The 11887-nt window shown below is 39.9% G+C and overlaps 1 protein-coding gene across 1 annotated transcript; it reads left to right on the top strand.

Moving 5' to 3' along the window:
• The first annotated feature begins 9221 nt into the window (after positions 1-9221).
• On the top strand, positions 9222-10169 carry TAS2R5 (taste 2 receptor member 5). The gene is given in 1 exon segment (XM_032643797.1): positions 9222-10169. A coding segment is annotated over 1 exon segment (948 nt).
• The last annotated feature ends 1718 nt before the right edge of the window (positions 10170-11887 follow it).

The raw sequence follows: 11887 nt of genomic DNA, 5'->3' as shown, positions 1-11887 counted from the left end.
AATTTCAATAATAAATGGTGGCTAGAGTCACCTCATGGGGCGCATGATTTTGTTGGCAGTTTTCCCAGCTATCTGAGGAATTCATTTTTGGAATTGCTGATCTGACTCCCTAGGCCTTTAAGTGCCTGTATTTCAATTCATTCTACAATATATTTTTGCTAATATTTTAAAAGTAGACACTTTCTGTAAGAAACTTGTTTGAAGCATCGCTTATCATGTATTTTGCATGGGTGTTGCATACCTGGATCATGGAAGTCACCACACTGTTCCATGGCTACTGAAGTTTAATGGGAAGTTCCCCAAAATAAAGCAATACATTAGAGGGCACATCATTAGTTAAATTTTTGAGGTTTAGCTGAGGAGCCCTGGGTAAGGGATCAGCAGTGGGTAAATGGTCATCAGGAGCCACTAGACTGGCTTAAAGCATGGCAAGAGGGTGCAAAGAGGAAAAAGAGGAAAGGAAAGTTTCAGAGAGAAAAGGGAGGGAAGAGAAACATCAAAGGAAATAGGTGTACATTGTGTCAGATGCATAGAAAAAGGGTCCTCAACTTGCTGAGGGACAGTAAGTGAGGTATTACTACCAAGAAACTCTAGGACTGAATTTCTAGGTTTGTTCTGGAAAGAAGGGAAGGGCCAGAGTTGATGAGTGGAGGGAAGTGGTTAGGATTGAAGAAGCCCAATCCAGGATGGTTTCAAGGATCTTCAAATCCAGAGAGCCAAATTCAAAAGCATGTGCCAAAACGTGACATTAACACAATCCGAGTGCCCCTTTACAAAAGATTGTACCCTTCATATGATATGGGATTCAGTAGAAAGCCGAGAGGAGTCATGGGACTGGTGGTGGGAACACCTGACTTTTAGTGAATTTATGTCACCTCTGTGTGAATTTATGCACTGAGATTTATGGGCACTGCACAGTTCTCCAAAATGCTGAGCTTTTTGTTTATTTGTTTGGAACAGCAGGACTATGGCTACAGAGGAATAGGAATCTGAAGATGGCATATTGATGTTTTGAAATGGGAATTGGGAAATAATAATTTATATAGTTTTTTTGGTGTTTATAGGATATGTAATATTTACACATCACAAAATAAATAATCTTAATAAAATAACATTCTCTTTATTGAAAAAGACCCCGAGAAATCTCCAAATTTTACAATTTACCTGATATTTCTCATTCCAGCCACCAGAATCCTGACTACAGTATTCAGTAAAGAACCAATAGTTTATACTACAAAACCTGGAGGTATTCATCATGTTAGAATCTGAATATTAGGAGATAAAAGGATTGCTGAGAGCAATTAAATGTACACTGCGACATAAGAACTCTAAATGCATAGCAGAAGCCCTCATGGACCCCAGTATCTGTTCTTTTCCCCCTCTCTTAAATAGTTAACGGAATTTTTAGCTACTTGGAGTTTTTGGCAGCTAATTACATTTTACAGCTTTTTCTTATAAGTAGGTATTGCCGTGATTTCTAGGTGGCGCCCCCAGAACAGGTATATGCATTCCCTTCTTTTCCCTTCTCCTCCTCCTATGGGCTGGAATGCCGATGTAATGATTGGCCATCTTGCACCACACAGATGAGGTGACTGCCTGGAGATAGTGGAGCAGTTATGCATGCTCGAGTTGGCTGTATGGTTCCCGGAGCTGCCATACCTCAACTCCAGGACCATTCATGAAAAATAAACATCTCCATTCTTTCCAACTCTGTAGTTTGGTGTTTCTATTGCCTTTTACTCAAATAATTTATGCTGTACCATAGATATGTACAATAGTGTATATCTGTATGATGAAGGAGTGTGTATTTAGCATTTTGTAGTCAACATTTTTATATGACCTGATAAAATACTTATTACTACTAAGTGAAACAAAAACATGTATATGCAAAGAAAATTGAAAACAGCAATTATTTTTAGGTAGAAAGTTTTGAGTAATTTTTTTCCCATTTTCCAAGTTTTCTATGATGAACATGTATCTCTTCTGTAATCAGAAGAAAACACATACTTTAAAATATTAACAGTAAGTATCTGTCTGTCTGTCTAAATGATCAGTGGGGTCTTCTGATGTCAAACTCCTGTCTCTCCTCACTAAGAAAGGCTGAGTGAGTAACCATTCTCCTGCTTTGTCTGGGTTCTTTTTCTAGTATTGACAAAGTTCTGCTGATTCATTTCTTGAGTGTCTTATATTGTATTCATTTATTTCCCATTTGGACTGGATGTGTTGTTTTTGTATTAGGACTGTTTTGCTGTTTGAAGATCTTGAGTCTTTGCTTAGACACTTGCCTAAAGTCCTTCTTGGGCATAGTTGTTTAGCAATGCTGTGGGTTTGGAGTTTTGCTGGTTCCAATATGTTCTTCCACTAGGTACTTATTAATCAGGAGTTTAAACATTGTTTTGGAGTTTATTTCTTCAAAATATGATAACTTACAAGCTCTCTAATATATATATGCAATATCCTGCATCTCCCTAAATTCTCTACCTATTCAGGAAAGAGAGGGATGTTTAAAACTCTTTGCTGAGAAGAGTCACTTTCTGAAATGAAGGGCAGGCACAAGGGCAGTGTCCGTATAACATCCTGAAACATTCTCTGTGGTAGCTATAACTGGAGGCATTGTTATTTAACTGTTAACTGCTACAGGTCAAATTATTGTCTGGGCTACATTTTCACATGTTATTTTATTGGTTCCTCACAATTTCTTTGGTAATGTAGATATATATTATACCCAGTATATGGATGAGAAAATTGAGGTCCAAACAAGTTAAGTAAATGGCTCACAATAGTAAAACTAGGAGAGGGTAGATGCAAGGCTCCAATTCGTCTTCTGATTCTAAAATCCACTTATTTTCCCACTGTATCAGAAGATGAGTGGAAAGATGTAGGGACAGAGTAGAATCATGCCCAATTATAAAGCTTTATTTCCTAGGACAAGAAGAAAATATTCAAAATGATGTCTGAAGCAGGATGTATCCAGCCTGAAAATCCATGCTGGGCTGCTGTCTCTCTATCTCTCTATCTATCTATCTAAGAGAGAGAGGTAGGGGAGGTATGAAAATCTTGTGGGTGCTTAGTTTCTTTCTGAAATAATTATCATGGGGTACTGTAGACACTGGGTTTTTAGGCCCTGAAATTTATGTGAGATATATTTTTAAAACAACAAGTAGGAACATTAAAGAAGAAACCATTTTAAAATTTCTTTTGAATACAGCTACTTGGGAAGGAGTAGAAAGAGGGTGGGAAAGTAGATACAGTTCATGTAAGAAGTAAAGGAAATTCTTGGCCATTTCAAGTATTTTAAAAGTTTCTTTATATTGCCTAAGTTTCACTTAAACATATGTGACTTTGGGTTTCCCTGATCATTGTTACCAGCATTCTGTTGAGACATTTTCAGTTGTTCTAGCTGTTTAAAAAGAAAAAACACTAACAAAGAAAGAAGGGATTAAGAGGAAGAAGGCAGTAGTGTTGTAAAGCATAAATTGATTGTAACTTTTAAGATAGCCTCAAATGCCAGGGTCTTCTGGTAAAACTGAAGCTTACTGAAAGCGTTTAAAATAAGTTTCCCAATAATGTTCTTTTTTATAAGTTAAAGCTGGAGATGGATCCTCTAATCTAGCCCACTGCTTCTAAGAGAGAGCTGGAGGTGCGAGGGCTTTCTTTCAAATTTTGTATGCCCTGCCTCCCATTCTTCCTGGGTGTGGGAGTAGAAGGTAGAAGTGGTAGTTTGACAAAACTCCCTAAGGATTAGATAACTGGCCCCTGGCCAGTTTTATTCCTTGAGTGAAAAAGGATGAAAAGAAACTCCATGGATGTGTGAGAATTTGCCTGGCATGGAAATTAACAAGTAGGTGATAGGAGTTAATGGAGGTTAGGGTGGGGAGAGGGGAGGACCGCACACCATCCTCCCCAAGCAGTTGGGGTAGGTATAAGTTCAGTCTTCTGGGGGAGCACCAGTAGTAACATCACGTCAGAGCAGCTAGCTTGCTCTTTGGATTATGGCTGTGGGATATATAGGGTCTGGGAAGAAAGGCAGGACTGTAACTCTGTCAGTAGGAAGGAACACGAGGCCCTGGGTAATGGCTCCATGTGTGTACAGCTTGCTTGCAAATGAGGTGTCTGAACACAGGTACATCCTTGATTTGTTTGATAATCTTTCTGACCTATTTTTAATACAGAAAATTATCTGTCTCAGTTTTGCTGCTTTCATAGTTGGGACAATGACTATATAATGATCTGAATTCAGGGATATCAAGAGAAGAAATACTTAAATATATTGATATTACTCAGAAAAATCTATCTAACTCCCATCTTCCCCTCTGTATCTTTGACTTCTCTGTCTGTTTTTAAAGGCCTGTCATAATCAGGCTCCTATCTTTACTCTTGCTTTCCAGAAATTCTGGAATTGTGCAGAGCTTACCACCTTTCTTCAGAAGCACCAACCCAGTTCATGTATTTGCATACTGTGAATAACAGCAGACTTCAGCTGCTCTCCTACTTTATTGACAGGAGTGAATATGGAGAGAAATCACCAAGGAAGGAAAGAAAAATACTAACATTAATTTCTAGGAACCAGGCTAGGTAATTTCATACGTCCTTTTATCATCACAATAGCCCTGTGAGGTAAGCATTATTATCAAAACTTTTATAAAGAGAAACCAGGAGCTCTGAGAGGTTAATTGACTTGTCTAAGGACCTGGCTACATTATAACTGGTTGAGTTGGGAAGTAAACCCAAATCTGTCTGACTCTGAAGCATGTTGCCTTTCTATGAGTGGCCACAAGTGCCCCTATTTGAATTCCCCTTACACGGAGCTGGTCATGTGGTTTGTGTCCCATTGAGGGTTGGTGCTAGCATGAAACTGTGGACACTTTGCTTCAGATGAGCAGATATCCAGAAAGCCCTGTCTGCCATCTCTTGTTGCTCGACTCTTTTCTCAGCATGATCTTGCGATGTTAGGAGAAAACCTCCACCTCCCAAACGTCCTCTAGAAAAGCACAATCCTCAAATTGTTAAAAATGTAATTTTCCTGCAAACAGCCTTATGTAACTGAGTTTTACATAACTTTTCAAAAATAACGTTTTAATTTTATTTTATGTCATAGAAAAGTTGCAAAGAGAGTATGTAGCAGTCCCATATTCCCCTCTCTTAGCTTTTCTGATGTTAATAGCTTACATAACCTGGTACATTTGTTAAAACTAAGAAACCAGCAATCACACAGTAACTGTTAACTAAACTACAGACTTCATTCAAATATTACCGGTTTTCCCACACGTGTTCTTCTTCTGTTCCAAGAATCCAGGATCTCACATTGCGTTTAGTTGTCAGATAGTTTTAGTCTCCTCTGGTCTGCGATGTTTCTCAGTCTTTCCCTGTTTTTCATGACCTTGACAGCTTTGAAGATTACTGTTCAGGCATTTTATAAAATGTCTCTTAATCTGGGTTTCTCTGATGTTTTTCTCACAGTTAGACTGGAGTTGAGGGCCTTTAGGGAAGAGTACAACAGAGGTGAAGCACCCTTCTCATCACATCACATCAGGGGTACATGATGTCATCGTGACTTATCATTGGTCCTGTTAACCTGGATTGCTTGATGAAGGTGGTGTCTGCCAGGTTTCTCCACTGCCTGGTTACTCTACTTCCCTTTCCAGACATTCTTGTTTAGAAGTAAGTCTCTAAGTCCAGCTTATTCTCAAGGGAAGGGGCATTAAGCCGTGCTTCCTAGAGGGTCTCCCAAATCTTGTCTACTTATTTCTCGTCCCAAATTTTCATACTTACGGAAGCAGAGAAAATAGCTCCTGCTTTCTTATCTGCCAAGTCCCCTCACTACCATTTACTTTTTCTACCCCAGCAATGCTGCTGCTGCTTATACTCTTATTGTGATCCTTGCTGCATGCAGGCCATGGAGGGTGGAGTTTGGCACTTCATCCTCCCTGCAAATACCTGAATTCCAGTACCCAAGAGGTGGTACTGACCCAGTGAGCGAGAACTCCACCTCTTCATGAAGTGGTGGGGAAGAAGCTGGAAAGACGATGAATATGTGTACATTTATAGCTTTTGTTCCTATTACACGTGCCAATTAATAACATGCTTAATTTTCTCAATTTCTGAATTTTTAGACACATGCTGTACATTAAGAGAAGAATTAATTTGCTCAGGTTAGCAGTTGCTACAGAAGAGTTGCCTTCTAGATGCCATCTAGTGGCAATGTAGGCACAATTTGGGGCGGCATTAGAAAAGTCTATGTCCAGGAATACAAAATGTTTGAGTCCCTGAGATATATCAGATATAGAACAGGAGATGGAGCTGTACTTAGTCTGGCAACTTGTGGAGGGAAGGCATTTTTTTGGATGAAAGTGGCAGACCTTAGTCTTTGAAACCAAAGTCCCTTAGCTGCTGCTTCCTCCTTCATGTGGCTTTTATGCCTTGGCTAGCCTCTCTGCCATCATCTCCAGCTCTTCCCCCTCTGAGCCCACCACTGGCTCATCCCTGAGACACTGATGGCTACACGTCCCTCTGTTCTGTCATAATGGTCATGAGGAATCAGACCTGTTGAAGGTGTCCACGACATGGGAGAAAGATCTAGTCAGCCCTTACTCTAGAGAATTGCCAACAGTAAAATTAACTTCCTGTAAAATTGTCAAGTTAATTACATTTTTGTTCTCAATTCTTCTTCTCATTTCTTCTTTAATTTTGAAATAAAATGAGAGAGTAACATGCAAAATAGAATAGAAACCAGAGCTGTTGCTCTCTAAGCAATGCAAAGTGCTTATTTTAGTAAACTCCAGAAGTCAAAACTGAGTTCTCATGTTTTGCATGGAAAGGATCACATTTTTCTAAATTATTGCAGGTAATCCATTTCTCTTTGCCAGTAGAGACTGTGTATCCCCTGATGAGATGAAGTAGAAAATAGGTATAATTTTGAGATAATGTGTGTGAAGAAAAAGATGAACCTGTGCATTAATTGCTAGATATTTTTTAGACAAACATTATTCTTATTAGAATTAACTAATTATCTCAGTTCTCTACGTGGTTTAGCCTTTCTTAACACCACTTGTAAAGCAGCCCGTCAAGAAACCATCTTTATATTTCTAGTGATTTTTTTTTTTTCTTTGAGCCCAGAACAGGCTTTCTGGATACACGTCAGTTGGCTGCCATGCTTTGCATGAAGTTCCACTGCTCAGGACCTCAAGTGCGGCAGGGTGGGAGAGAAGGGCAGTTTTGTTTGCCATCCAAAAGTCACTGTAGAAGCCTTACTCTTGGAGAGGTTCATGCCTCATCCAAGTTTTCTGGCCAGTGGCAGTTATGACCTTCCCCTCTGCCTCTCCACAGCTGCAGGCAGAGTTCTCAGGCTCCAGGCCCTCAGCTGGGTGGGGTGGTGCACAATGTGTGCAACCTGGCAGCAGGGCCTGCTCCCTGCTGTGTTCCTGTGCCTCCTCCACTGCCTGGCACATGGAAAGCGCTCTGCACGTCTTACCTAATGGATAGAAATCCGGTCCCACAAGCGATTATATTACTAGTAGAACAGCTGAGGCCCAGAGAGGGTGCTGGCTTGATTGCAGCTTCATAGAGTGCCCAAGGCAGTGCTGGCACCTGGAACAGAACCTTTTTACTACACCCGTGCTGCCTTCCTAAGAAGCCTGGCCTTTCTCCTTCTTTCCAGTCCAATTCCACTTTCTTCTCATTTCCTCATAGTTATTTCTAGCCTGTTTTGAACACTGTACTGGTTTTCTATTTTTTGTGAAGCAAGACAAATTTAGCAGCTTAAAACAACATCCATTTATTATGTCACAGTGTCTGTGGATCAAGACTCCTGGCACAGCCCACATGGGTCCTCCGTGTAGCGTCTCACAGGCTGCAGTTAAGATGTTGGCTGGGCTGTGTTCCTTCTGGGGCTGTGTTCCTTCTGGAGCTGTGTTCTTTCTGGAGCTTGCCAAGCTTACTGGTTGTTGGCAGGATTCAGTTCTTTGCATTTGTAGGACAAAGTCCTGTTTTCTTGCTGGCTGTCAGGTGGTGGGATTCGGGGGTGGGGTGGGGTCAATCTAAGCATCTAGAGGCTTCCCACAGTTTCTCACCATGTGGCTCTCTCACAACATGGCAGCTGGATTCTTTAAACCCAGCAGGAGGGCCCAGTTCCTCCTCCAAGACATTATCTGATTAAATCAGGCCAACGCGGGATAGTCTACTTTTTGATTAACTCAAACTTGACTGATTAGGGACCTTAATAACATCTGCAAAAGCCCTTCATCTTTGCCATGTAATATAACCTAATCACAGGAGTGACATTCCATGTTATTCACAGTCCCACGCCTGCTCAAGGATTATTCAGGGTATGTACACCAAAGGGTGGGAACCTTGGGCGCCATCTTAGAATTAAGCCTCCCATAAACACATTTGCATTTGTCTGGTCCCAAGGTAGGTGGAATCTGAACAGTAAATGAAGCACTTTTCCTATATTTCTTGATTACTCTGCTAGTCTTTTTTCACTTCTTTGAGCTCATCTCCTTCCTCTAAGACCTTGATGTGACATATATGCTAAGTCAAGTGTGTGTGGATAATTGATCATAAAGGGCAGATGATCTCAAAGATCCTGATTAATAGTAATGGCTCCTCTACCTGACCTCCTATATTTTTTATTATTTGGCACTTAAAGTATGTTTTGGTTCTGTGATTGTTTTCTTTCCCCAAACTTCCCCTACTTCTCTCTTTAATAATGGAATATATTTTTAATTTCTGACTTTATTTGGCTTTCATGCCTATATGTTCAAAGTTCTTTTTATGAAAATAAATTTTCTTTTTTATATGAATGAGCTCACATCTGGCACTGTATAGAACCTAAGACTGTTTTGGTCTTTCTTATTGAGAGATCTTATTATATTATGTGTTGGTATCTAGATGTTAGCCCATGACCCTTGAGAAGGAGAGTTGGTGTTTCTGATACGTTTTCAAATCTCTAGTCTCAGGGTTTGTTCAGGGTTCATTCATGTGGATGCAAATATAGAGGGGTTTATAACTTCTAAACTCTCTGTTCCTGGTCACAGCTGTTCAGTCTATGCTTGAGGACAGGTTACAGAAGGGTAAGACCAAATCCAGATTTTGTGATATGAAAATTTACTGTGAGTGTTGTATCCTCTTCAGGGAGTCTGCAGTTCAGCCAGGAGCCTTTCGCATTCATCGGCACTGAAGCAGAGCACCTGCTGAGACAGCAGTGAGAGACTTCCCCAGCCATGCTGACTGCTGTCCTAGGACTGTTAATGCTGGTAGCAGTGGCTGAATTTCTCATTGGCCTGGTTGGAAATGGAGTCCTCGTGGTTTGGAGTTTTGGAGAACGGCTCAGAAAATTCAAGGGGTCCTCATATAACCTCATTGTCCTGGGCCTGGCTGTCTGTTGATTTCTTCTACAGTGGTTGATTATGGTGGACTTAAGTCTGTTTCTGCTTTTCCAGAGCAGCCATTGGCTTTGCTATCTCAATGTCTTCTGGGTCTTAGTAAGCCAGACCAGCCTGTGGTTTGCCACTTTTTTCAGTGTCTTCTACTGCAGGAAGATCATGACCTTTGAACACCCTGTCTACTTGTGGCTGAAGCAGAGGGCCTGTTGCCTGAGTCACTGGTGCCTTCTGGTGTACTTCATGATCAGTTTGTTACTTATAGTCCAGGGTAGCTTAGAGTTCTCCGATCCTTCCCACGGAAACAGCAGCATTTTATACCCCCCTTCAAACTGGCACTATCTGTATATATTATGGCTCAATACAGGAAGTATAATGCCCTTCATGGTGTTGCTTATTTCCTCTGGGATGCGGATTGTCTCTTTGTGTAGACACCGCAGGAAGATGAATGTCCATACAGTCGGCAGGAGAGATGCTCAGGCCAAGGCTCACATCACTGTCCTGAAGTCCTTGGGCTGTTTTCTTATACTTTACATAGTTTACATCCTGGCCAGCCCCTTCTCCATCACCTCCAGGTCTTTTCCTGCTGATCTTACCGCTCTCTTCATCTCTGAGACACTCATCGCTGCCTACGCTTCTCTTCATTCTGTCATATTGATCATGGGGAATCCCAGGATGAAGCAGACTTGTCAGAGAATCCTGTGGAAGACAGTATATACTTGGAGAGAAAGGAGTGGTCAGGAGACTGTTTTGAGACACTTTTTTGATAGCTCTCCAAAAGGGGGCTGACTTTTACATATTTAAAATTTTTCCTTCTTTTTAAAAAAAATTTTTATTTTATATTAGAGTATAGTTGATTAACAATGTTGTGTTAGTTTCAGGTGTACAGCAGAGTGATTCAGTTATACATAGACATGTACCTATTCTTTTTCAAATTCTTTTCCCATTTAGATTATCACAGAGTATTGAGCAGAGTTCCCTGTGCTGTACAGTAGGTCCTTATTGGTTATCTATTTTAAATATAGCAGTGTGTACATATCAATCCCAAACTCCCAATCTGTCCCTCCCCCTCCCCCTCCCCCACCTCCGCTAACCATAAGTTTGTTCTCTATGTCTGTGAGTCTGTTTCTGTTTCGTAAATAAGTTTGTTTGTATCATTTTTTCTTTTAGATTCCACATATAAGCGCTATCATATGATATTTGTCTTTCTCTGTCTGACTTATTTCATTTAGTATGATACTCTCCAGGTCCATCCATGTTGCTGCTGATGGTATTATTTCATTCTTTTTTTAAAATAAATTTTTATTGGAGTATAGTTGATTTACAATGTTATGCTAGTTTCAGGTGTACAGCAAAGTGAATCAGTTATAGTTAAACATATATCCACTCTTTTTTAGATTCTTTTCCCATGTAGGGTATTACAGAGTATCGGGTCGATTTCTCTGTGCTATACAGTAGGTTCTTATTAGTTATCTATTTTATATATAGTAGTGTGTGTATTTCATTCTTTTTAATGGCTGAGTAAAAGTTTTCCTTCTTTAACGCTATATCAATAAACGGACAATAGAAAATGCAGAATAAAAATCAATACTGTTTCTCTTTTCACAATGCAAAGTACATTATTTTAATATATGAGAGAAATCAAGGCTAGGGCTTTATGTTTGGTAAATGAGGTGTTATGTTCTGTTTATATACAGAAAATAATTCATTTCCTTTAAAATTACATAAATAAGTTGTGTTTTTCCTATTAAATCAAGATTAGGAACAATTAATATAGTGATCCTTAATTTTTATGAAATTTCATCTATCTGTTAATTTTAGTCATTTTAGATAAGCTTAAAAAAAAGTACCAAATAAGTTTCCCATTTCTCTACTGTAGTTGGTCTCGTTATCTAACTGAAAAATAAAACAAAATATATTTCTATTTCTGGGAGTTTCTTTGAGCCCTAGACTTGCCTTTCAGGATAAAAATCAGTTGGCTGCCACAATTGGTATTACGTTCTGAGCCCAGGACCTAGTGTGGGGCAAGATGGGAGTGAGGGGCACTTGCTTCTGCTCCCCAAAAGAACATTGCTCCCTGGAGAGGTCAAGCCTTATTTTCTTTGGTCATTTGACCATCCTGACTGTCCACTCTGGCCTCTCTACAGCCTAAAGTCAGAGTTAAAACTCTGTTTTAACAGAGTTAAATGTTGGGTCTTTGAGTTGGATGGAGATCATCTAGAACATCAAATCCATGAAACTGTGTCTGTTTTTGTTTCTTCCTAAGTTCTTGGTGCCTAGAATATTACCTGGCCCATAATAAACAATAAATGTTTTGTAAATGATTGATTAGCTGTGTTTACTAGTCTTTTAACTCCTTTTATATATTATAGAGAAATTGAGGCCCAGAGAGGGCAATGGCCTGCCCAGAGTTTTGTAGAGAGCCAGAACTAACTTTTCAGACTCCTGGTCCAAGGCTCTTTCCTTTATATCACACTACTTTGCTAAAGAGTTAGCTTTGCCTTTCC

This window comes from Phocoena sinus, chromosome 9 (genome assembly GCF_008692025.1).
Source record: "Phocoena sinus isolate mPhoSin1 chromosome 9, mPhoSin1.pri, whole genome shotgun sequence".
NCBI lineage: Eukaryota > Metazoa > Chordata > Mammalia > Artiodactyla > Phocoenidae > Phocoena > Phocoena sinus.
This window is presented reverse-complemented; position numbering and strand designations above follow the sequence as displayed.